Source organism: Podarcis bocagei (assembly GCF_964188305.1).
Source record: "Podarcis bocagei genome assembly, chromosome: 1".
Lineage (NCBI taxonomy): Eukaryota > Metazoa > Chordata > Lepidosauria > Squamata > Lacertidae > Podarcis > Podarcis bocagei.
The window spans coordinates 105,517,431-105,544,315 of record NC_138125.1 but is presented as its reverse complement, the minus strand read 5'-3'; the positions used below and the strand labels follow the sequence as shown (position 1 = coordinate 105,544,315).

The following is a 26,885-nucleotide window of genomic DNA, read 5'->3' as shown; positions in this document are numbered from 1 at the left end:
GGCTTAAAAATTTCTGGGAATATTAATAATTGTGTCCTTGTCTTCTCATGTTCTATCTAAATTTTTCTTATTGACATCAAAATGTTTGCATTATTTTGCTACCACTTAGCAACAATTTCCACTCCTTCTTCTCACTCTTCTAGCATTTTTTGCCCTGCAAAGCCAAATTACCGGTACATTCTTCAGTCTGCTGACTTCCAGCTTTCTACCACCACACCTATATATCCTAAAATCTACCTTGCTCATTTGGTATATTTAAATAACATTCTTCATTTCACTTTGTACTATTATCTTTTCCTTAGCCACGATTCAGAAAAATAAATGCTTCAGTGAAACAGAACAAGGAAGATGTCATGGCACTTGCTGCACTAGAATTCTAGAGAACCAGAGTTGCAAGGCCAGAAAAGCCACAACTACTACCTCCATAGGCTCTTAGAATGGGGGGAAGGCATACAAAAGCTCTAAGGTTGCAGAGTTTTGAGCTTCTGTTCCTCTAGCCCAGATATCTTGTGAAGACCCTTGCGAGTTGATGGTTCTCTGAGAAGGCAAAGAGATCCATACTTAGTGTGCCTAATTACTGAATGATGCAATAATAGATTGCAGCAGAGCCTGACTACTCTGCTGGATACAGGTTGCTTTCAGGGATAGTAGCCACCTAATCTGTGTCCATCAATGGGCTCTCTGAAGAGTAGCCACAGCACCACTGAAGACATCCGAGAACATCTGTGAAAACCAAAATAAGTACCCTGAACCTCATCACACTCTTGAGCTTGGTAATTAAAACAGATTAAAACTGAAGAGAACACACATATAATTTTGCACCTGGAATGTCACCATAGTGCCCAAAGTTCAGTGTACTCTAGGAAACATATCCACATATACAATCTACCCTTGTGAGGCAATTGGAAAAGGTTTGGTGTGCAGCCTTCCAGAAGAAAAGAACTTTAGAAGCCATGTGTCAAATTTAATGCCATTCTGCATCAAAGACTGATATAGCCAAAGGAGCTCTTTAGAATATTGGGGTGGGGATTAATAGCCCGAAAACACAAGAGCTACTAAGGTTGCTAACACTAAAGACCTGACAAGTTGAGAAAAAGTTATATAAATACTCAACACAGATACGTTGTAGGCAAAGTGGGAGTATCTTCTGGAGCACGGTAATATCAAAATAAGAAAGTACAGCTATACAAGGTTGATTCTGGTTAGTAAATCCCTGGTCCTGAATACTACAAGGGGTACTTGACAGTGAATAAGAATAAAATCAAAATATGAGATTGAGGAGACAGTGCTGCTTACATTTTGCATCCTAGCTAAGGCAGGACAGAATGGGGATAGGAAGCCCTCTTCTCAGGTAAGTATTAACTTTCTGGTTCCTAGTTTCCATGAAGGAGACATCCAGAAAAAGCTTAGGTGTACCTAAATGTTTCAGCATTTATTCCAATAGCTAGAGAATGCCCATCCAGCACTATATAAAAATAAAATTTAAAGGATAAATGTTATATTTAACAAAGTTTTGAAAAGTAAGTCATACTTGATGTAATGATTGATCGACACTGTCAGCTGATGCAAACAACTATTTCTATGTTTAAAAAAAAGGGGGGAAAGCAGTGATCATGCTCAAGGAGTGCAACTACACAAAGGAAACTGACAAGGTTTACTGCTAATAATTGCTCCTAATCAGACTGCAGCCTTGGTGAAGGATTCCTGAAAGTTTATAACAAAAAGATCAACTGGAGATCAAGTGAATGTATCAATAATATGGCTATACATGAGACTTCACAACATCAACAGTGGCAGTAGAAACGTTGGTGTTGTTCAAGCGATCCTATCAAACGTCTTGGGGGAAGAACCATAGTTCAGTGGTAGAGCATCTAATTCGCGTGCTCATGGTCCAAGATTTAAACCCCAGCATCTCCAGATAGAGCTGTCTGAAACCCTGGACAATGTGGGCAATACTAAGCTAGATGGGGCAATGGTCTGACTCTGTAGAAGCCAGCTTCCTGTGTTCTTTAACAATACCAGATGAGTGGGCTATAAATAATAATAATAATAATAATAATAATAATAATAATAATAATAATAATTATACTGTTTCCTAAAGGCTACTAGCAAGATTTCATAGTATGACTGACAAAATAATGTTCAAACTATCATAATCTAGGGGAACAACTAAGCAGCCAAAAAAACCCTAATAAGCTTTAGAAACTCTAAGCACTCAAGGCGCTTGAACTTTAAAGTGGCACTGGAGAATTTAGCTACACAATGCCTATCAGGACAGACCTCTCCTCACTGGATTGGCCAAGAAAACAATTTTTTTCCACAAGCAAAATAGCTTTGGCCCACTCTCAATGTTTGCTGCAGTTGCACGAACAACAGGTGGAATGAACCACCAGCAGAACCAGTGCAAATACCAGTGTTTAAAGAACAAGGCTGAGCTGGTTCATAGCTTTATAACTGACATTTAAAAGCTGAAACATTATTTTTACAACACATAACCTAGAATGTGCGTACAGAATGTGCATATAATCCGAACAGCAAGTTCCTATCCATGTTTATTGAAACTTACAAATCTAAATGGATCCTACTTCTGAGTAAATATATATAGGATTCAACTGATCAAGTATTTGGACGAGATGGGAGAGATGCTTTGATTCAACTGGCTCTAGACTTTACCATAGCTTTTCCCAGCTGTAAAAAATCTTAGTATAGATGCATTTTAAGAATTACAGATACTATTTTCAAAATATGTTTCCTACGAAGTCCTATTCATGACAAATTAATCTGTGTTGTATGGTTTAAGGACTATCACCAAAGTGATCTCCAATAAACATTTCAAAGGCCTTATGAAGATGTGTTAATGAGGAGTTCCTTAAAAAATTTTAACGATAAAACCAGGCAGATTTTCCTGTGCTACTTTAGATTGTTACCAAGTTCACTCTGTTCATGCCCCCCATATGTTTTCTTCAAAAGGTCTTGAACAAGCCAATTTCTTCCCCAAACAGATGTATAATACACAAATGTATAATAGCTTATATTGTTTCCCAGCTCTACCTGAATATGCCAGGGATTGAACCTATAAACCTTTTCATGCAATGAATGTGCTGTGTAACTGAGTTATGGTCCCTATATATACTCACTTTCTTGCCTCTACACATACTCCAGTTCTAAGACTCAGATTCAAGGATCCGCCTACAAAAAACATTCCTCTCTATTTTACTATCTCAAAGAAACATATAGCTAAATTAAATTAAATCAGTACTAGTTTGTTTTTTGGTGGGTTTTGTGATTGGGTTTAATTTGAAGATTATTTTATATCTGAAATAAAAATAATGAATAGTAAGTTTTGAAATTAGTACTGTAATGGTTGGGCTTGGCAAAGGCCTAGGCATATGCTGAAGTCTACTATTTAGTTTTCCTAACAGCGCAAATAATGTTAAATATGTATAATTGCAACACTCAATGAAGCCAATTCTCATGTATACATACACAGAATTAGAGAATCAGGTTCTGATCATAAATCTATTCACTTTGAATGAAGTCTAATGAAAAAAAAGTTCCTGTGAATTCAAAGTATGCTTAGAACTGAAAGTGTTATGATCAGTTCACTGAAGGGATTCAGATTACTGCCCTAAAAACATACGTTATTAATGAATAAATAATCAAAGCTGTATCATATTATTTATCAACACTTACAATTATTCCATCAGTAAAGAAATGAAAATAATTCCATATTTATGTTAATAATGTTCCACAGTCCAATTTGGATACCAACAAACCTTAAGACAGCGCAGTACCTGAAGTTAAAGTGAACCAAACTCAGGTTTCTCTATGGGTGTGATGTACCATAACATAAAAAAACAGAACAATTAAAACCCATAGGCTGTCCCAGAACTAAATTAAAGTGCCCAGCTTTTAATAAGATTAAAATTGTGTTTAAAAAAACCAGTATCTATATAAATGGATCACTACTTCACATGTATCCATATAAAATACTTCCCCCCCCCTTCAACAGAAAGTTATCTTGCTTAGCACTCTGAATACTGAAGGCAAGCTGTCCTTCAGAGTTACAGCTGAAGCTTTTCCACTGACTTTCCACATTTGTTTTTCACCAGACATCTGACCTGATCAAAAGTACAAGTTTTATGTTGCCATTAAGATTAGAAAAGGTACTTTTTGCCAACAAATCATGTTATCAGAGAAAGTATTCAGAAGGCCAGAATCACTTGCTGACTTCAAATAGTAGAGAAGCATCACATATCAAGCTGCATGTTACTTTGGTCAGATTCCCTGGGCCTATTGAAATGCATAGGCCATCTGTGCACATTTCATAGTTCAAACACACATTGCAGCTTTAGTAAATATCCTCCTACTTTAAACTATTTCAGAATAAAAACACAAAGACAATAACTCCACAACAGAGCTGCCCAAGCTGTACCAAATGTGACTTGCAATAATCACCATATTTTCCAAGCTTCTATTCCACTTTTGCAAAGTACTAAATAGAATTTAAACTGGGCAAATTGCACCCTTACAGCAAAGTTTTACTCCAGATCAATGGGATTTATAAATAAGTGTATATATATATATATAGGATTGGCTTTAATTTTTATGATCAGGTAAAATGGAAAGTTTGATTCTTAAGTCCTTAATAAAAACAAATGAGAGGTCTCAGCAGAAACAGGTGACACTAAAAATGGCATTAACAATATTTACTTCATGTAATGTTATTCAAACCTGCATCATTTCATGGATCACAAACATGCTAATTAGATGTGTTAGTTATTATTATAAGCAAGTATAAAACCCTTTGCAAAGTCAGGATCTCAAAAGTGACATAACCTAAACAAATTAACTACACACAATCAGGTGCTTCTATTTCATACTGCCAATCTTAAATGCAAAAAATTCAAATACTATGTAGACACTTCAGGGAAAAGCCTTTTCCAAGTCACCCTTTGAGTCAACATCTGTCTCTCTACATAGCAGAAAGTTCCCAAGACCACTACCAACAGTAAGTAGTTATATATCTATATTTAGATATAGATATCCCCACATATACTATATAAGAACAGCAGATTGGAAGACTTTTTGTATATGCCCAGAAGCAAAGCATCAACGTGGAACAAAAAAAACCAAAGCAATAAAACAAAAATCAATGATACTTGATTACGTAGGAAGGAATAAATAAACACTAGACAAGAGCATGGAATGTGGCATTTTCCTTTACCCAAGGAGTGAGCAAATTATAATATACAAATATCCTCTACAGTACTGGCCAAGATCAGAACACAATGCTGATACCTTTCACTCTGCATCTCTCTCAAAAAAAAACACCAACCCAAGCAAACCCCCAAACCCAAATATAACCAACCAGGAAACAATCAAACCGCTTCTTATAGTCAAAAGTAAAAAGAGAGAGAGAAACAACCCCCTCCCACCAGCAATCCAGATCTGCTTGCCTCAGAGTGAAATTGTGGAGCAGGAGCAGGCATTGCTCGCCTTACCTCCTTCTCCCATACCCAGATAGGCTTACCTTAGCTGCCCCCCACTTTTATTTCCTTTCCTGGAGCAGTGGAGAGAGAGACACACACAAAGGGTAATAAAGGGGGAGGAGGGGAGAGCAGGGGGATGAGGGGTGGGGGGAGAGAGCTGGCTTCTGCTGCTGCTCCTGCTGTGTGTGTGGTGAGGTGTCTCCAGCCAGGGCCAAAAAGCAGCAGCAGCAGCAATAGTAGTAAGAGGAGGAGAGGGGGGACTGTGTTGCTAAGAGGCTTTAGCTCTCTTCTCTCTCTCTCTCCTCTGACGGCCGAAGCGGGGGAAGAAACTCTCCTTCTCTCACTGTCTCTCTCTGGGATCCTCTAGCTAGGCTGCGGGTGGGGGAGAAACTCAAATCTCCTCAGGCCGAGCCCTCCCCGCAAACCAATTCAAGGTGGAATTAGTGCTCTGTCCCTTTAACAATATAAATAAAAGGTTCCCCAATCTCCCCCCCTTCCCTCTCTTCTTCATCATCAGCTGCTGCCGCTGCTGCTGAGGCTCTGGTTCTGGCTGAGAGAAAGATGGGAGGCTGTCACTGCGCATGCGCCCCAAGGGAGCTTGCTGGGTTGAAGGAGGGGGGGAGGGAAAAAAGGTTGCCTCCCACAATGCCGCGCGCCGCAAGCGAACCCGGAAAAGGATTCCGTGAAGGTGGGAGGAGAAAAGGGGAGGGGGAGGGGAAAAAAAGAGGGGAGACCGGAAATTGCGGGAGGGGAAATCAAGAGGGCAAAGGCGGAAGTAAGCCAATGGGCGGAGGCGAAGAGGAGTAGAGTCTGAGAAAGAGACGCAGGAAACCCGTTGACTCGGAGCCGCTGCGCTTGTAAATAGATCGGCGCCCTCGCGCGGGGGTCACGTGATAGAGGTGCTAGCTCGCGCTCTCTCGCGCGCGGAGGTTGCCGGGAGGGCACTCATCAGAGCTTGGCGGCGGGAGCTCGGAGTAACGGCGGCGGGCGGGAGCCGAGAGCGAGAGTGACGGGGGTTGGGGGGGGAGAGGCGCTCGCTCGCTCGGGAGTTGCCTGTGAGCGTCGCAGGTAACGGCCAGTCCAGGACGTGGTTTTGAGGAGGGTGGGGGGAAGGTGAGCGCGCGGGAGCTGCGTGGAGGAGGGCGGGGCTCTATTTAAAATTCCTCACCTTGGCTTCGGTTTTTTTGGTGTTGGTTTTTTAAAACGGGACGGTGGTTCTGAAGCGATTCAACGGCTCTTGCAGCTGCCCTCTCGCCCTATAAGCTGGGAAGGCGTGGTGGGCTGCTCCTTTCCTCAAGGCGAAATAGTGGTGGGCTGGGGGGGGGGCTCTCGTCCCCACCTTTTTTTTTAAAGGAATAAGGATCTGTAGGTGGGTTGTGAGAACGGGACACGGCCATGGTGTCATTAAGCCCAAGGCAGGATATTAGCAGGGGCGGTGGTTAAATATGCACAGTGGGGGGGAAGAAGCGGCTGGAAGGCTGGACACCCTGGTGGGTTTCTGCAGGGACCTAGGCAGGCTAGTCCCGGATAATACTATTTGCAGCCCACTTGGTTATAATCTGTTCTTGACATTGACGACATCATGCCCATGGTGTGTTTTGAGTTTAAGCACCTTTTTTGCATTTACGTGCCAGCCCTGTCAAAGTTACAGCAGCCATATAGAATATCGAAAAGTTCATTTATTTCAGTAATTCAACTTAAAAGGTGAAACTAATAGATGAGGTAGACTCAGGACATGCAAAGCGAGATATGTCAAGCCTTTATTTGTTATAATTGTGATTATCATGGCATACAGCTGATGAAAACCCCAAATTAATAGTCTCAGAAAATTAGAATAGTAAATGAAATCTGCAAAACAAGGATTGCAAATAGAGCGATATTGGACCTCTGAGAAGTAGAAACATGCATATGTACTCAGTACTTGGTCTGGGCCCCCTTTGCATCAATTATTGCCTCAATGCGGCGTGGCATGGATGCTATTAGCCTGTGGCACTGCTGAGGTGTTATGGAAGACCAGGCTGCTTCAACAGCAGCCTTCAGCTCTTCTGCATTGTTTCACCTGTAGCTTCTTCTCCCTACCTCCAAATAGATAGAGAAACTGTTAAGTATTGAGGACAAATATAGGAATTAGAGGCTGGCTGAGTGTTGACATACGTAAAGTGTATGTAGGTGGCATAAATTGCACATGTATTATTTCTGAAGTGTCTTGACTTTGCTGTATTTGACAGCACATCCTCCTTCCATTTCAGCCCTCGTACTACTTGACATGTGTTGCGTAAATTGCTCCTGCCAAACTTCCAGTTGAAAATTATAGTGTGTGAGCCCCTCAGGGTAGGAATCTGGTTTCTTGTTCTTTGTAAAGTATCATGTCTGTTTGTTTAGAGCATCTGCATGCCCACTTCAACCAAAAAGGGCTCCCAGAATGGCTTCCATAAAATGAATAAAAACAAGACACTCACTGCCTAGAGGCTCACAGTCAAAAAACAAATCACACAAGGGACAGAGATGGAAAAGAGAAAGCAAACTCAGGCACCAATTCAAACAGTAGTTCCTACAGTGATTAGCTAGTATAGAAACAGATTGGTTGGCATCAGAGATGTCTGATGGAGTTGGTCTTTCAGCAAAGCTGATGGGATGAGAGCCCTACTTCCCATTTCTCCTTCTGACATAGCCTGATGGAATTGCTACTGCCAGGTGACAGTTGATGGTGCTGTATAAATATAATACTGTGGTGATAAAATTATGAAGTTATAAACAAAGATCAGAAATGGAGGACTGTGGTATATATATGGCCAGCTGGTATGAGATGAGTAAACTGAAGTGGATTGGATTTAAATGGAGGTCAAAATTGGGTTGGAGACTGTCTACTGTAAAGTCTCCCCCCCTTCCCCCCCCCCTAAAAACTGAATGCAAAAGTAGCACTGGAGTAAATTAGTCTCTTTATTGTGGCTATCATTACTGCTTTTCAAATACTAGTTTTTTCTGAGCTATAGGGGCTTGTCTCTACTTCTGCTTGTCCCACTGCTTTCTGCGTATTGATGTTTGTTCCGATTCAGCAGTAACAGTCAGTTTTCCCCGGGGAAAGCAGTGGGGCAAACAGAAAACTGTACATAGTCTTAATGTCAGCAACCTGTCTTCTGCCTTGGGTTCCATTATGCAAGAAAGATGGGATATAAATTAATAAAATAATTGGTTTAAAGCATCTGGCTGTGTTTTCTTTTGCTGAAAAGTATTGATTAAAACTAGGTGCATAAGAATAAGCTGTGGTCTTTTATTGTATTTAGTTAAATAAGGTACTGAAATTTGCACACTTCCCTTCCCAAAATCAGCTTTGAGTCACCGCACATTAGAACCCCTGGAACTGGGAGATGGTCCCATTATGACTTGCCCTAGCTGTGACTATGTTCATGGTTTAACATTATGTGAACAAGGTAGCTAATTATATTTTGCCATGTTGTCCACACCAACAAAATGTGGTTAGCAATAATTGTGGTTAGTTTTAAACAAGCCAACTTTAAACTGTGGTTTTTGCAGCTGCAAAACCACAACTCTGAGGAAGGTGGCAAGCTATGCTGAAATAGAAGTAACTACACAGGAGGAAAGGTTTGAGCCAAAGGCTAGGCATGGCTTGTCATGTTATGCTAAACTGTGGTTTGAACATAGCTACTGTGCCCATCCCAAGTTTATTTTTGTTCAAGGTACTGTTCAAGCATGATGATCCTAGGCCAATATATGTAAGTAGGAAGGAAATGGGGGTTTTGCACCCTGGAGTCATATGCACCTGACATAAGCCCATCTCAGTGTTGTATTGAGCCCAAAACTTGTGAAGAGCTTTTATTCATGATGCACTCAATTATAGGCAAAATAGATATACAGTGGTACCTCGGGATGCGAATGGGATCCATTCCGGAGCCCCATTCGCATCCCAAACAGAACGTAAGACGCGGCAGCACGCCTGTGCGGGTCGCGTTTCACCGCTTCCATGCATGTTCGTGACGTCATTTTGACCATCTGCGCATGTGCAAGTGGCAAAACCCAGAAGTAACACCCTCTGTTACTTTCCGGTCGCCACGGAGCACAACCCGAAAGCGCTCAACCTGAAGCGTATTTATCCCGAGGTATGACTGTAAAGGCTTAGCTTTGGATTACCCCAGATGATATGTACCCAGGAAAGAGATGCTTTAATGCTCTGCCTAGCCCAACATTTTATATTTGCTTGAAATATGTAGTGTGAATGTTGGGGTATATTAATTGGAGCCAAGTCTTGTTTCAGGGTGAAGATCTCACAGTCCCTTATGCATCGTGTGTATTTTCCAAAGAAATAAAATTAGTGTCTGAGCATTATTACACTTCATATCACTTTCACACAGACCATGGTTTGGGCAGATGCTGACATGCATACTCTCTCCTGCTTTCTGAATGGTGACATGCAGTCAGTCAGGTGTTGTGAAGTGAGGCACTGGGTAAGACTGCATAGCTGCTGCCCTGTTTTATTCCCAAAGTGTCTGAACCCTGCTATGATGGGGCCCAGAGATTCTGAGGAAATGAGGATGGCAGTAGCTGTTGTTTTGCCCTGCCCTTCTCCTCAGTGGTGGACTGAGTTCCACCAGCTACCCCTATTGCTGCTTGCCCAGCCTGTTAAGTTACCGTATTTTTTGCTCTATAACACGCACCTGACCATAACACACACGTAGTTTTTAGAGGAGGAAAACAAGAAAAAAATATTCTAAACGAAACAGTGGATGTATGATTTTTGTGGTTCATGCTGTGGCCACAGACATGTGATCTGACGGTGAGTTTGGGGTAGCCCAATGCTTTGTAACCACATTTTTGCGCCATTGCGGCCCCATGAAACAGTGGGTGCGTGTGTGTTTTTTGGTGCAGGCTGTAGCCATGGACATGCTATGTGATCTGATGGTGAATTTGGGGTGACCCAGTGCAAAAATCCACGTTTTAAGTGGGGAGGGAAGGGAAAGTACTCAAGGGACAAGGAGCATGTGTGGGGTGTGTGGAGAAGGATGCTGCTAATAATGCAGAAGAGGGGTATAAGGGAAGAAGGCTCTCCTCTCCCATTTTGCTCCTTTAAAACAAGCAGGCTCTGCTTCTCTCCCTCCTCCCCGGCTCGGCTCGCTGAGCTGAGTGGGGAGGAGAGAGGGACAGAGTGTACGGTTGATTTAAAGCAGCCAACCGGATAGGAGCCGCTTACACCTATGTAAGTGACTCCTCTCCCGCTTTGCTGTTTCAAAGCGAGCCACGGAGGAGGGAAGGAAGGGGAACCATGGATTCAGCATATCCCCCCGCCATCCGTAGGCATTCGCTCCATAACACGCACAGACATTTCCCCTTACTTTCTAGGAGGAAAAAAGTGAGTGTTATGGAGAGAAAAATACGGTAATTCTGTCAGTGTGGAAAGCAGCACTGAACAGCACTGGACCACTGCAGAGATGATTGGTGGAGCAGAACCTGGCACTGAGAAGAAAAGCACTGGGCAAAGCATCTACACTGTTTTCATTTTTCGGGGATCACTGAGCATCTTATTCAGTGCCCCTTCCAACTTGGCACCAGCCCTGCTTGCAAGAAAATGAAGTTTAAAACTAAATACAATTTTAAGACTTCTTGCAGAGAATAATCTTCCAGTGTCATACATATGATTTGTAGTGGCCCATAGCTTATTTGTGGTCCACAGGTATGCACATTTCAGGCTTCTGTTGAATAAGGAACCATAAAATGATGCAATTCCAGTCTTATGTGTGAGGAAGTTCTGCTGTAACGCGAAATGTTTCTCTTTTAGGGCTTGAATTACAATGAGCAAACGCAAGCTGAAGGAGGATAGCTTTACAAATGGGGAATGCATATCAAAGGTTAGTATAATTGCTTGAATAGGAGAAATAAAGTTATAAATGGGGAGAGGGTTTGCTGACAAGTATGTATGTCCTACTTGCACATGTTGATTCTTTTGCGACTCGTGTATGTACAAATGATGCATTTGTGGAGAGATGTGGATTCAGTCAGTCTCTCGCTCTTTTTAAGTGTGTATAAATCTCTCTCACACAAACTCCTTTGATAAATTCTACCAAAACCAATTCTGCTTATCATCTGATTGGATTTGTAAATGCAGCACCAATGCAGTCGCTTACAGCTGCACATACAAACCAAGGTCTTCATGTGTAAACCAGCAAGAACACTCTCAATTCTTGTCTGTGTCCCTTAATCCAGTAAGGGAATCCATATGTAGAAGCCCACTTCCACAATTGCCTTCCTATGTGTAGATAATTTCTGGAGTGTATGTGTGTTTGTGTGTCACGACAAACGCCGTGGCTACTGCTTGTGGGTCATAACGCAGTAGGTAGGTCACATGATTTGCTCTGTCCACCAAACTTTAGTTCCGAATTTAGTCTCCAGCATCATCAGACAGGACTGGGAAAGTTCCTTGTCTGAAACCCCGGGGAGATACTGCCAGTCAGAAAATACATTGCTGAGATAGATAACCAATGGTCTGACTTGGTATATGCCACTTGCAATGTACCTAAATAACTGCATCCCTACTATAAAGAATCCTGGAAATTTGTACTATAGCAAGGTGGGGAACATTTTTCAGTCTGAGGGCAAAAGTGGACAGAACAACGATGGAATGCAAGAGCTATCAAACTGGTGCTAACACTCCATTTTTGTGTACGGTGGTAGAGAGGTTCATGGCAGAACAACTGCAGGTGTTTCTAGATGAACTGATTATCTAGATCCAGTGCAATCTGGAATCAGTCCTGAGTTTGGGACTGAATCAGCCTTGGTTCCACCAATGGATGGTGCTTTATGAACCATCCTGGACCCTGTGATCATTTAGGCCCTTCTTCAATCTTCTTACACTGAAGATCTGGAGAGTTCGGTTCCGTTTTTACTTCAGGGTCGTGTCCAAAAGTAGCATTGGGAGACTGTTATTTGGGGCCATGGAAGTTACATTATGGGGTCCCCTCGGGTAATATTTTGTTCCCAGTACTGTTTAATATCTATATGAAGCTGTTGAGAATGGTCATTAGGAGTCTAGGGGCAAGGTGTCATCAGTATGCTGATTATATCCATCTCTGTTACATCTGAACTGAGATGTTGTTAAAGACCTGGACTAGTGCCTAGATGCAGTTAGGCCAGTAAGCAGAGTCTGAATCCTGGGAAGATTGAGGCTTTGTGGGTGGGTGGTTCCTGGATATGGGAGATAGGCCGGTTGCCTGCCCTGGTTGGACCTATACTTTATTAATCTTCCTCCCACTAGAAATCAAGCAGGTACCATCCTTGATAAGTTGCAGACACCTGATTAAAACTATTTTATTCCATAAGGCATTTTCACCATGAATGCTTCTTTGATGTTTTAATCTATGATGTTTAATTTATGTTTTATATTCTATGTTTGCATTTTGTAAGCTGTTTTGGGACCCAGAAGGAGAGTGGCAAGATATAAATTGTGAAAATAAATCAATAACAAATTTGTAGCTTACTAACTTCCACAGGATAAGAGAAAATTGTTAAATGACAGCTGGTTGTGCTGTGCATATTTGATGTCTCTATAACTCAATATATGCAGGTACAAAGAATATTGCGTGAAAGGTTCTGTCACCAGAGTCAAAATGGGAAGTTGTTTGGAATTGAGCTGCAATACAAGTAAGGAAACAGTGTATTTATGTTTGTTTCAGATAACCCCTTTACTGATCTTGTGAACTTTAAACTGCAAGTTTAGTAGATAACAAGATTTCAAAGATTTGTCCCCCAAATACTGGTTTCTTACCCATCCTCAAAGGGACTCTAAAAAGACTAAAACATATTCATAGGGAGGGAGGAAATGTTCCCAGTGGTTCTTATGGCATACCTCAAATGAAAGCTCTGTTTTCATTGGATCATCACAGTGGCTATCATGGTGCCATTGCCCTCCCAGCCTTAATGGATCATTTCACTGAACATGGTAGAAAAGCAACAACCATACTTGTCCCGGAATCCTTTTCAGTAACATGGTCTCGTCAGCACCATAGCAGCTATTACATTAAGGAGGATGAGGGGTTCTAATCCTAACGCATCATCACTTAACCTTACACAGGGCTCAAAAAGAAGTATAATCTAGGTACCCCCCAGTAAATAATGTGTTGGTGAAGAGAAGACAGCAGAAACTCTTTTCATCTTTTTTTTAAAAAAAAAAATCGAATAGTTAATAACCATTCAAATGATATGAAATCAAGTACAGTGGTACCTTGGGTTACAGACGCATCAGGTTACAGATGCTTCAGGTTACAGTCTCCGCTAACCCAGAAATAGTACCTCGGGTTAAGAACTTTGCTTTAGGATGAGAACAGAAAGGCCCCATTAGCTAAAGTGGTGCTTCAGGTTAAGAACAGTTTCAGGTTAAGAATGGACCTCCAGAACGAATTAAGTTCTTAACCCGAGGTACCACTGTATAAAGCTTGTCAAAATTACCCTACTTATTAAAATAAGTTTGTACCTAATTTTTTTAACAAGCTTAGAGATATACTTACAGAGCCTATAAATCTAGGGTTAGAATTTGTCAGTAAAGATTTGTTTTTTAATTAACTGTCCCTTTTTTTTCCTTCCAAGAAGAAGAAAGCTAGCTTCTTGAGAATCAGAAAAGCATTTAAATGACAATTGCACAGACAAATCTGTTCTGTTCTATTTCTTGGTGTCATAATGGGTAAAGGGAGGTGGGCTGAGACTTTTTAAAAATAATGTGATTTTGTTTCTCTGAGATGAAATTTGATATCTGAAATTATTCCAGGTCTAAAGTTATTTGCATTCCTCATTCTCTCTCTCCTCATCCTTTACTCAGACAATTACTTGAGCTTCTGAAACGCACTGCTATCAATGGTGAAAGCAACTCTGTACTCATTATTGGACCTCGGGGATCAGGGAAGACTCTGGTAATATTTAATTCCATTTAGTTTTTATATATTGAGTCCCATGTGGAAAGTTGTAACTTAATGTACTGCATGAAAATTATCAGTGAAATTCGTTTTCTTATAAATCAAATGCTGGCTTTGTGGTGAGAGGGAAGGAATTTGTTTCATAATGATGTTAAACCGAGTTCACCAGCCTATGTATTTTTGGTACATAGAATGTGACTCTCAGAGCCTTTAACCTTGCTTTAACTTGTTTAGTTGTGTGCTTTCTTTCAAACCTTTGAGATGCTTTAGCTTCTTAATGTGTTATTTTATTAGAGTTTCTACCTTTTATTCTACATCTTTTATTCTATATTGATCTTTTTAGGTCTCTTGACTAGAAAAATCCTTTCTAAACTTCATAAATAAAACTGTTTTCTAATTAAGCTTTATTTTCTAGTTTTGATAGGATTATATTCTATGGTATCCAGTAAGGGGAGGCTCTTTGAACAAGTATGTTCTCCTCCATCCTTTCCACCTTCTCAGGCTGTTCTGAAGGATCCCCATATCCTCTTGGGATTTGAGGAAGATGCAGGGGGATCAGAATACCATTGGCTGCAAATTTCACTCTTTGGCATGCTTCCTGACTAATACAATGTAGGGAATTGATACTTTGAATCCCTTGCTTTTATTTGTTATTATATTTATTTATATCCATTTTTAATGATACAAATCCTTATATGTAAAACCAAAATAAAACAATGAAGACAATATCAAAACATAATTGTCAGGATCTTTCCCACAAGGCGCTTACTGGTAGATAGCCCTGTTGTAGGAAGGCACAGGCCACCTGGAATAGGAGCAAATCTCTACTATTTTTCCTCTGTCATACCATTGTTTTTTTCATTTGTTGCAATTATGAAATAACTTTTAAAAGCTGCAACAAATATTACATTCCACTTGATGCATTTAAAAGGTTGCGGTTTTAATATGTTCTTTATTGGAAACCAGAAGTAGTCTTAAATCTAAATGAATAATTATTTGTTCAGGTTCAGATGAAACTTTCTATGCACAGAAAGGACTTAAATCCATTGGGAGTGCCACAAATGGAAGCAGGAATATGTTTATGGCAGTTTCTTTCTACAGATTTCCGTTCTGTCCCAGAAGTTACCCCAACCCACCAGTGCAGACTTTTAGCACCATGGAGTACAGTGGAATAATAAGTAGAAATCATTTTCTTCTCTTCTCAGCTCTCCCCACCCCTGCTCCCAAATCCTGTGCTGGAATCCAGTCCCTTCTATAAACAGATTTTCAGTTTTTGCTATTATATTAGTATAAGTCATGCTCATAAAAACTTGTTTCAGTTTTAAATCCTGATACTATGTAGTAAGCATATGGCATAAGAATTTATGTTTTGTTTTATTTCTTCCTAGTTAACACATCATGTCTTAAAGAAGCTCATGGAAGTAAAGGAAGTAAGAGAAAACATCTTACAAGTTCATTTAAATGGTATGTAATTTGGTCACGTCAGCTGAATTTCCTTGAAGATAGTGCTAACTGAGCCTTGTAATTTTGTACTGATCTATTTCAATTAACAATTGCAAGGAATTGTACTTATTGTAGCCATAGTATCTACTGACAGCAGAGATAGAATTGTACATAAAAGCTCTTTAAAAGCTGTGTTAACATAAAAGCTATGTTAACATAGGGTAGCTTTATGAAAACCAGGTATATAGCCTCATGTGAGCAGACATCCACATGTGCAATGGAATTTCTATTACCCACTCTGCACCCCTGTTGCAAGTCTACTCCAGATGATCCCCTAACCACCCAGAGTAGATTGCCAGGAGCAGGCTACAGAGGGAGGAGAGAAAATGAAAGTCATGGTGCATAAGTGGAAGTTCATCCTGTTCACACCTGGAAGTTGGATACCACCATATATTATCAGTTTTAACAATGGGTTGCTTTAAAGGGTTGAGAATATGCCATGTGATCAAGATTCAACAACTTACTGTTTAGCACGAACCATAGTTTGTTGTCAGTCTGAACAGGCAAACAGGTTTGCACTTTCCTTCCAAGAATTGCAAACCCTGCCGTAGTTTGTAGGTCTTGTTCAAGGGGCATCTAGACAGGATTTGAATGTGTGAGGTGAAGGAGTTGGAGAAGGGAGTATGCAAGCTCAAGGCTTCCTCATATAATACCAAACAAGGCTTTGTTGCACTTGAAGTGGCTAGCTTTCATCATTCTGAAACTAAGGATCCAATGTATCTTTGAGAAAAATGAGCATGTGATCCTTGGATACTTAATGACATTTCTAAAATTTGCTTTGGATGCTATTAATTGTTGAAATATAAAATGCATTCTTTTTTCTGTCTTTCTAGTGGGGTTTATAGAATTTCCAAATCTAGAATATTACGTGTATTTGCAATTGTCTTCTAGGGTTACTACAGACCAATGATAAAATTGCTCTTAAGGAGATTACAAGACAGTTAAATCTAGAAAATGTGGTTGGAGATAAAGTTTTTGTAAGTAAAACATTTAGCTGTACTTAAAAATATATAGTCCACATTGTTGTACTCTTTCAACTTGTAACTATATCCATATGCTGCAAAATCATAAAACCGTGTAAGGGGCATTGCAAATGCATTTCTCCCTTTTAGATTTCTTAGACTGCAACACAACCAGCTGGGTTATTATTATTTAATTGTTTATTTGTTTATTGTTATGCTCCCACTTACCTGAAGGCAGAAAAAAATGTCATCATTCCTATGTTGTCCCTCCCCTTTAGTGACATTTTTTCCCTGTTCTTGCTTGAAGCAGGTCTTTATATTATTATTAATATGCCACCCAGCTGACTGAATTCTGAATTGCCCCACTCTGAATGGTTCCCAACAAAATAATAAAAGCACTATAAAACAGCCATTAAATACTTCCCTGTAGAGGGCTGCCTTCACATGTCTTCTAAAAGTCATATAGTTATTTATCTGTTTATCCCCTGCAACTGATTATTCCGCTCTGATTACACTTTGTAGAAGCTGTTGCATTTTTATTTTTATTTTTATTTTTGCAATAGCATACAGTTCTACAAAATACAATGGATGGGATTCTGGGGGTGTTGTTCTGGGGGTCCCCCCCCCCACCAAAGAAAAGCCAATTTCACATGGTACAGTGGTGGGAATCCCTGCTGCACAAATGGGAATGTTTGTGCATAGGTTCTGCAGATAGGCACTCATTTGGTGAATCCTGCTACATGTTTTTATTTTAAGGCTTAATATCTACCAGATAATCATTCAGATGTTGTTATCTTTTAGGGTAGTTTTGCAGAAAACCTCACGTTTCTTCTTGAAGCATTAAAGAGAGGTAAACATATTTTCTTGGTGATTAATAACACGTTATTGGGGGTTAATGACAAACACTAATACCTACTCTATCCAGATTACTAACTGGTATCCATTAGCATCTCTACAACCCCTGTTTTAAAGCAGCTGCACTGGTTGCCAGTTTGTTTGCAGGCTCAGTTCAAGCTGCACACTTTGGTATTTAAAGCTCTAAGCAACGTAGGCCCCAAATATCTGACAGCTTGACTCCTTCTCTACTGTCTCCTTCTCTCAGACCATTAAGATCAGCAGAGGAGCCCCTATTGGTATTTCTGTGTCCCACAGAAGTTTGCGATTGGCCACTAGGGAGTGGGTATTCTCTGGTAGCTGCTAAATTGTGGAATTCTCTCCTCCTTGAGGTGCATCTATCATCCTTGTGGTACAGTTTCCCCCCTATGCTGAAGACGTGCCTCTTTACCCTGATCTTTGTAACTTTATTCTCTGTTTTTTATATTGTAGTTCCGCTGCTGCATTAAATATTAGTATCATTCTATTTTAAATTGTATCATTGTTTTGTCTCAACCCTCCCTGGGAGCTTATGGTGAAGGGTGGGTAAGAAAATCTGTAACTTGATTACTGCCGTAAAGGAACTAAAGTGAAATGTTAGGTGGCTTTGCCTTCTTACAATGAATTGGAAGTTCTTGCTAAATTGCAAGTTATGTTACAGTTCTTTCAGTTGCTTGCAAAGAGATTACCTGTTGAGCTAGTGGAAGTCTTTGTGTAGAACCACTTAGTTGAATTGGGTCCCTAATATTTACCCGTTTGTTTTATGTGTTAGGTGACCGTGCTCACAGTTGCCCGGTGCTGTTCATCCTAGATGAGTTTGATCTGTTTGTTCATCATAAGAACCAGACTTTGCTGTATAACCTCTTTGATGTGTCCCAGTCAGCACAGACACCTATAGCTGTTGTTGGTCTGACTTGTAGGCTGGTAAAATGAATTTACTTTTCTCTTAATATATGTCGCCACCAGTGCATGCAAATTCAGATGATGACTAGTAAAGATGCTTCTCTTTAATTAGCTAGAGACCCTGTGCAGAGAAAAGTAAGAGACTTTTAGGGATTGTGAATCATTTTCATTATTAAATAAAGAATGCTACTTTAACCACACTTAGTAGAACTTCCTGTGTGTGCTACTGGAGTTGAAATAGCTTAGTCAGTTGAAAAGATTCTGTTCTTCTAATGAGGTTTGATTGAGAAATCTTAACATGAAATACCTGTTCAAATAATCATTTTTAATAGATAATACAATTCAGATAAAAATAATTTAAATAAGTTGCCAACACTGGTATGCCTAATAAACTGAAAACTAACCTAGATATTTGATAGTAACTGTGATCTGTAGAATTTTCTGTGGCAAGCATTTAACCTATGTATACAGAATTTCGAATAAACTGTTTCATAATGTATGTATTGAAGTTGTCATTCTGCAGAGCTGGCAAATGATCAAGCATAATTCTGAGGTCTGTTTTCATCTTTAAAAAGTAAAAAAAGGTAAAAAAGTTATCTAGCAATTGATATGTTTTCTCGTAGATTTCTTACGTTTTTGTTCTGTTTGCAATTTTTCACTAGGACATTCTTGAACTCATGGAGAAGAGAGTGAAGTCAAGATTCTCACACCGGCAAATATACTTAATGAATTCATTTGATTTTAAAAAATATCTGAATATTTGTAAAGAACAGTTATCCCTGCCTGCAGAATTTCCAGAAAAGTCATTTATTCAGAAATGGAATAAGAATGTACAGGTAATTGAAATAATAGTAATAATCAGTCAATTGTAATTTCTTGCTGAAGATCTTCAAACTGCTGGGTAACAGCGCTTATACAGCTTAAAAAGGAATGCATTGGAATGTACTTATTCTAGTAGAAATTAGGATCCAAGTTATTGTGTATATTAGTGCACAGACTTCCACTTGTGAAATGGAAATTTCCCCTCTTCCTTGCAAATGCCCCTTTGGTGACCTCAAAATCAGCTCTAGTATCTAGGTGTGTATCTGAAGAAATGTGCACGCACATGAAAGCTTTTGCCAAGAATAAACTTAGTTGGTCTCTAAGGTGCTACTGGACAATTTTTTTTTATACAGTATATTTAGATTGTAGAGTGAAGATATCAAACACTGTTATGAAGAGCAACTATGGTAAAATTACTGCATTTATCACATTTTTAATACAAGACCCCTTTCAAACAGGTACATAAAAATCGCCCAAAGTGAGGTAAATTAGTACTTAATGACATCATCCTATAAACTGAGTTTTTCTAAAGTTTCAACTGGGCAGATGAAAACAGTTTTTTATTAGTATTTTACTACTTGCTTTGAAAGGTGATTGAGAGCAAAGTTTTCATTCAACTGGTCCAATCCAATGCCAATAACTATTGTACTGGTCATTGGCCATGACAAATCTGAATAAATATAAGCAAAATAAGTACAAGCAAAAGGAATGCCACACCACAAATAATAGTCTCTATTTAGATCTCTTCGTCTCCCTTACAGTTCACTGCCGTATGGTTCAGTGTTTCTGATCTTTTTGTTAAAGCCAACCACATGGTTTGCTTTTGATAAGTTATAACAGATTATATTTTTGTGATCTTCCCTGAATCACTTTGTGTTATATTATCAACTGTATAAAAATGTTTTAGGTGTATTAAGATGAGTAGATTGCTTAAAAATTACTGATTTTGAAAATAATGTTTTAGTCTCTCTTAGAAGACCAAAAGGTGCAAGATGTACTGCAAAATCAATTCCATTATAGTAAAGACCTGCGGTCTCTCTTCATGTTGTTGGTAAGATCTTGGCACGTTTATTTCTGACTCCCATTTTACTGCTATTCATGGAAATAAACTGATACTTCTAGTTGTGAATGGAGTTAATGCAACTACTATATAAAAGAAAACTAATATGGAAAGGAATATGTTCTGATACAGCATGCTGGCTTAGCCCTTTTCTAGTGGTAAATGTTTTTCTGAGGATGGGATCCAGAGTTCACTCTTGCCACCAGCAGTATTCCCTGAGCACAGTTCCACTCAGGAGATGCACTTAAGGCAGAAGGTGATTACCCCTCCTTTAGCTCATAGCAACACTTTCCCGTGGAGCAGTGTGGAAAGTCTGTGCCTTTTAAGTTCTAATAAAATTCTGCAAGTCCGACTTCAGTGATGTTTGTACTTGTGAGTCAAACCACTTCAAGATTTTGATGGCAATAAATACAAAGAAGTCTTAAAATAATATACAGTTCTATTTGCTAATGATCACAGCCGTTGCTTGTGCAGTCCAAGGCTCCCTGTTGACTCTCATGACATTTATTATGTTTGGTGTGTCTTACTGTCTTAAGAGCCCCCAGACCTGTATACAGTTAGGAATGTTAAATATTTTCCCTTTATTCTGTTTTATGCATTCTGACTGCAGGATTTGGGTTCAGAAACTGTGTAGAGAAAGAAGTTTATTAAGGTTCTGTCTCTGGCCTGGTTTGAATATAACATTCCAGGCTCTATAAACCATTTCTTAGGAGGCCAGGGACCCATGTCATGGCCCCATGCTTGTCTCTTGCCTCTCCTCTCTGCCTGCATACTAGCTTTAGTGAGGATATATTGGTTTCTTCTAAACAAGAAATATTTGTTAAGTCTGAAAGAGGAAATTCTGCTTTAAAACCAGATTTACTGTTTGGTGTGGGCAGTATCCAAAGGGGGTTAACTCCTGCTTGCTCATCAGGCATAGAATCGTGTGACTTGGCTTTTTGTACTATTCCCTCACCAAAGGAATTCTCCATTTCTTCCCTACCTTTCAAAAGGAGCAAATGTGGCATTCATCTCTCCAAAGGAAACCGCTGCCCCAAGACCACCACTTTGCTTTCCTCAGGGAAGTTTCTATTGTGGGGAGAGCTCTATTGCATGTTCCTTCATCATGGTACAGTGACTTCACCCACTGAAGGTCTTGCATAGCTTTTACATATTCTACCTTAGATATCGTCAACACTACACAGGTCATGGAGTGTTGGTACTGTGCAAGTTTTTTCTGGTTGGTGTGTGGAAGTATTCAAGACCATACCTTTACTAAGATGTGCATATTTTCAACAAAGAGCCCTCACCCTTATGGGTGGCCATCACCTTGTTCAAAATTGCACCACAAGAGGTCTTCACCTCTTCAATTCCTTCATCACAACCCGCTATTCCCTTAACTGCCTTCTATAACTGTATTTTTCTGCTACAGTATTGGCCGTGGCCTCAAACTTGGGAAGGACTTTCAGAGAGGGTATAGTGCCAAAAAGCCCAGTCACATGATTTTCTGCATACTTTCAAGATAGGAGTTCACAGACCAACCAGAAAGAACCTTCACTTGTAAGTACCAATTTTCCAATCTCCACGCTGCAAACATAATTTTTTTTAAGAGTAGTCTTTATAATGCAGCCGAATTGGACTTAAATCCATCTAAGTTGTTCTTGGTCTGATAAAACATTGTATTACATTTTTTGATTGCCTCCTGAGCATTGTGTGTTGTTTCCAAAATTACTTCTATTTCAAAGAGTAAAATAAGTAGGTGTAAAATTATCAAAGATCCTAAAAATGGATATTGCAATCAATATATAGCACTGTTGGATGGATTCTGCAGTAATACTCTCAGTTGAATGTTACAAACTATTTCGTATTGTAAATAACTATAGATGCTTTTATAATGACTTTAAGTCATTAAATATTTAAATTATTATTTTGTCTTCAGATGCTTGCTTCAAGTAGTATAACTGTGTCTCACCCGTATATCAATGCATCAGACCTTCTTGAAGCAGGCAAACACTGCAGAATGGACTCTAAAGCAAATATTGTACATGGTAAGATGACAGTGTGTACTTACTATCTTAAATTATGTCAGCAAGTTCTGAAATGCACTTTATGTGCTTTCTTTGTTTCAATTGGATCATCACGCCCTAAATAATGCTTTGAAACTTGCTCTGCAATTGGGTGTTTCTCCCTCTCCTCACTTGCTGTTCATCCTTTGTGGATCTCCAGATTCTCAGGGATGACTGAAGTGGGCACTAAATGCACGGTTTGTTGAGGCTAGTCTTGACAGTGCCACACAGCATCAGACATGTCTCAGTGGTAGATCATAAATATTGGGGAGGTGGAATAAGGCAATAGTTTAAGTATGCTGTCGCCAGTGAGTTTATGGCTTTATGTTTAATAATAGTAAGACCTCAGGAGAGTGCTGGCAACCTGTGCAGCTCCTGCAACACAGGTGTTATACTGGATGTGGGTACCAGTGGCCAGTAGCAACTCCAGAGTGACCCCTCCCCACAAAAAAGACTGCATAGCTGCTCCTTTAGAAGGGAGTGCAGGCTGCTGACAGCTCCAGACAATGGAACCACTCAACCATAGTGCTTCTGTTTTGCTAGAACTTAAGCTCAGTTTATTGGCCCTCATCAAACCCACACTGCATCCAGGAAGTGGTCCAGAATTTGCACAGCCTCAGCTGTAGGCTATTAGTCAGAAGTCTCTGAACCATCTGGGAAAGCTTCGCTGGCCAACAACTACAGGATACAGTGGTACCTCGGGTTAAGAACTTAATTCATTCTGGAGGCCCGTTCTTAACCTGAAGCACCACTTTAGCTAATGGGGCCTCCTGCTGTTGCCACGCTGCCAGGGCACAATTTCTGTTCTCATCCTGAAGCAAAGTTCTTAACCCGAGGTACTATTTCTGGGTTAGTGGAGTCTGTAACCTGAAGCACCTGTAACCTGAAGCGTATGTAACCTGAGGTACCACTGTACAACGTACCCAGAGAGTGGGGCAGGTCCTACCCAACAGGTTGTCACCTTGGCGTAAAACCATGTTAGGCTTAGGGTTATAATTGACCAAGTAGACTTCCTTTCCTTTATTTGATTTTTGAAATTTAAAGTCAGCTTTCCTTTTGAAAGCTTGAAGGAAGAAATAATAAAAATAGTTTCAAATAGCTGTTAACATTTTAGATTAGGCGTTTAAAAAGCTATACTGCCATGAAAATAGCTATTAAGAATTGTCTTCTTTCTCTAATAGGTTTGTCTGTGTTGGAACTCTGCCTCATAATAGCCATGAAACATTTAAATGATACTTATGGAGGAGAACCATTTAATTTTCAGATGGTTTATAATGGTAAGGTGACATCAGATTTGTTACAAAATGTGTAGTTTATTACCTCTAAAACAAAAGTGTAATATAATTTGTATTTGTTTTGATATAGAGTACCAGAGGTTTGTACAGAGGAAGGCACACACAGTGTACAGTTTTGAGAAACCTGTTGTTATGAAGGTATGTACTTTACTACATTCTTTTGAAACCTTCTGTTTTAGTGCCACAGGGGACAAATAGTTTGAAATAAGATTTATAGAAGAACTGGAACTGTAAGATTTAGCTCCCATTTTTTTAAAAAGAAGATATTCTAAAATGTTTTAGGGTTGTATGCTTTACATAGGTGTCATTGTCTATCTTGGTCTTTTCATTATTGTATTTAGTACTCTGCTGCCCTCTAGTGAACATTGTATGCATACATGTAGCTTTTATGCTGCAAATGAGGTTTTTTGTGATGTAGATGCTGTTTAGAAAATGAAACTAAACAGCCTAAAATAGAGGCAAGATTTTGCTGCATCTTAATTCTTATTCAGTAGCAAACTCTAATCTAAAATATCTATAACTGCAAATTATGTTGAATTTATCTGTGGATGATGGGGAAAGATTCTAATGATGATTTGTTTGGATTTTTTTATTTTTAGGCTTATGAACACTTGCTGCATCTTGAATTGATAAAACCTGTAGAAGGACCATCTATGTGCCCACAGAGAGAATACTTGCTAATGAATCTTCTTTTGGACAACAACCAAATTATGGATGCTCTGCAGGTTTACCCAAATTGCCCAACTGATGTAAAGCAATGGGCTACATCTTCAGTAAACTGATTGTGGATTTGAAATATTTGATGAGATTCTGGAAAGTGGTACTTGGGTACAAATAAACCAGACGAAAAATCGGTGTTATCTATTGAAAGATGACCTTTAAAAATGTTCTTCAACTGCCCAATGTACTTGATTAAAAAGTGTATCCTTCTTTTCTTTGGTTTATTTGTTAATATTTCCAAAGAATTGGATTTTGATCTGCAACAGAAATCCCGTTTTCTGGGTGATACCCAGATTGGAATGAATTCATTCGCTTGAGCATGACTGAGTCTGTTGCAGTGGATCTACGCTGTGTATGACTAGCATTGCATACAGTCTGGTGTTCACCTTTTTCTTTTGGTTGTAGTCTAATAAGTGAATAAAGAAAAATGTTTCTATTTTATTACAGCCGGGGAAAATATTCTGTTTGTGTCAGTCTCTCTTCTGGTAGTTTACCAGTTGTGTTTAGTTAAACTCTTATACTGAATTTTTTCTTAAGTCTTCAGGAAGCTGATGGCAAATCATTTTGGATGCTGTAATAGTTAATACAGAGAAAACAGTTCTATTAAAGTCCTGATCAAAATTGTAGGACAACTGTTTGAGAAGAGGTAACTTGGGCTAACTGCCTGGCTGGCTTTGCTTTTCCTTCTTGTGTAGGTATTTTCCATCTTACCACCTAGCAGTATTGGAGACTATAATTAGCAAAAAAAATTATCAATGTAAATATGTATACAGTGGTGCCCCGCAAGACGAATGCCTCGCAAGACAGAAAACTCGCTAGACGAAAGAGTTTTCCGTTTTGGAGGTGCTTCGCAAAACGAATTTCCTATGGGCTTGCTTTGCAAGACGACAATGTCTTGCGAGTTCCTGCTGGTTTTTCCCCCCTTCCCCTCCCCCTTTTTCTAAGCCGCTAAGCTGCTTATCAGCTGATCCGATCAGCAGATAAGCCGCTAATAGCGCTAATCCGTCAATGGGCTTGCTTCGCAAGACGAAAAAACCGCTAGACGAAGAGAATCACAGAACGGATTCTTTTCGTCTTGTGAGGCACCACTGTATGTGGATATATATGTGAACCCGTGGGGCAATTTAAATTGGAAGTTTAGAATGGAGCAGTAATGGAGTGTGGAGCTTCAGTCTTCATGGAAGGCAGCTCCTAACCTGCACTACTCAGAGAAAGAGAACTCAGCTTTAATAATAGTCTTGAATATCCCCACAAACCAACTGCTTTCTTAATGCTCAAGGAGCCTTGTTTCAAAGCCTTTGGGTTACGCTGTTGCATAGCTAAATGGGGGCTGTTAGCAGTTGTAGTTCAGCAACACACCTGTGTATCACTTCTGGCCATTGGCTGTGTCCACAGGACCCAAGGTTCCTCATTCCAGCTGTACAGGGTCTATTGCTCATGTGGTTATTTTCATAAAGTTTGGGAAGTGTTTCTAGCTCCTGGTTTGGAGGTTACTTCTCCAGTGGGAGCCCTCTAGATGATCATGTACTCTTAACATCCCCGAGCAGAATTGCCAGGAATGATGGTAGTTGTGTAGTTCAACAGCACTTGGGGGAATCGGGCTGAAGAAGACTGCCTGCTTTAGTATGAGGAAACACTGTGCTGCACCTGTAAAATGTTTTTCTAAAAAAAAATAATACTGATTCTCAGCCTTGCCTTCCCTCAGACCCAGCTGTCTACCTTTTGTTCTCTTTTCCCTATCACTTCTCATCTGATGTAGGACCTCTCTGTAGTCTTTACTGCTATATTAAACTGGTTCCTTATCAAAAATCCCTTTAATTCCTAGAAGTTTCAAGAGCAGCAGATAACTCATGATTCTTTGGAGCTAGTTTTTAGTGTTGGATCTATATTATCAAAGCAGCTACTGGGCATTGGTATGTTTGTGCGAATTTAACTTGGTTGTCTTGTTAGTACTTATTTCTAAACTACCTCATGTGTCTTTGCCATATATGCACGCTCTATTTTCTTCTGTAGCTTCTTTTAAAATTCTGAAATAGCTACACACCTGTATAGTAATCTTAAACTTGAATGGAGAGTAAATAATGGGGGGGGGGGAGGAGAGAAAAAACTGGATTTGTATTTTCAACTGTTTGTTTGGATACAATACGTTATCAGCACACCTTTTTGCACACTGTCATGGTAAACTATAAACTGCTGTTAAATAATGTATGGCATTTATTTTCTTTAGGAGATAGGGCCAGAGCACGCACACAATAGACTTCAGAAATGTCATTCTCAGTTGACTGCATTTTATCA

At 39.6% G+C, this 26,885-nt stretch overlaps 3 protein-coding genes across 12 annotated transcripts in view; 1 reads left to right on the top strand and 2 right to left on the bottom strand.

Annotated features, from left to right (window-relative positions):
- MBD5 (methyl-CpG binding domain protein 5) overlaps positions 1-6,100 on the bottom strand; it is a 111,510-nt gene extending 105,410 nt beyond the window's left edge. For all 4 annotated transcript variants that reach the window (XM_081167554.1, XM_081167553.1, XM_081167552.1 and 1 more), the window contains exon 1: positions 5,534-6,100. The gene's annotated coding sequence lies outside the window, so the exon portion shown is untranslated. The remainder of the gene's footprint in view (positions 1-5,533) is intronic.
- The window catches only part of KIF5C (kinesin family member 5C), a 326,400-nt gene that overhangs the window by 263,011 nt on the left and 36,504 nt on the right, over positions 1-26,885 (bottom strand). The window lies entirely within an intron of this gene.
- ORC4 (origin recognition complex subunit 4) lies at positions 6,256-25,031 on the top strand. Of its 7 annotated transcripts, XM_081167900.1 has the most exons (15): positions 6,504-6,560; positions 7,742-7,823; positions 11,284-11,353; positions 13,066-13,142; positions 14,314-14,404; positions 15,796-15,871; positions 16,802-16,887; positions 17,674-17,722; positions 18,518-18,669; positions 19,311-19,484; positions 20,435-20,521; positions 22,449-22,557; positions 23,757-23,852; positions 23,941-24,008; positions 24,470-25,031. In XM_081167900.1, exons 3-15 carry the CDS (start codon positions 11,297-11,299, stop codon positions 24,650-24,652), a joined length of 1,305 nt encoding a protein of 434 aa, XP_081024026.1. In that variant the 5' UTR covers positions 6,504-6,560; positions 7,742-7,823; positions 11,284-11,296; the 3' UTR covers positions 24,653-25,031. The 7 variants fall into 7 exon arrangements, with proteins under 7 accessions (XP_081024024.1, XP_081024029.1, XP_081024025.1 ...); XM_081167898.1 differs by lacking the exons at positions 6,504-6,560; positions 7,742-7,823 and adding an exon at positions 6,256-6,391; XM_081167903.1 differs by lacking the exons at positions 6,504-6,560; positions 7,742-7,823 and adding an exon at positions 6,270-6,349.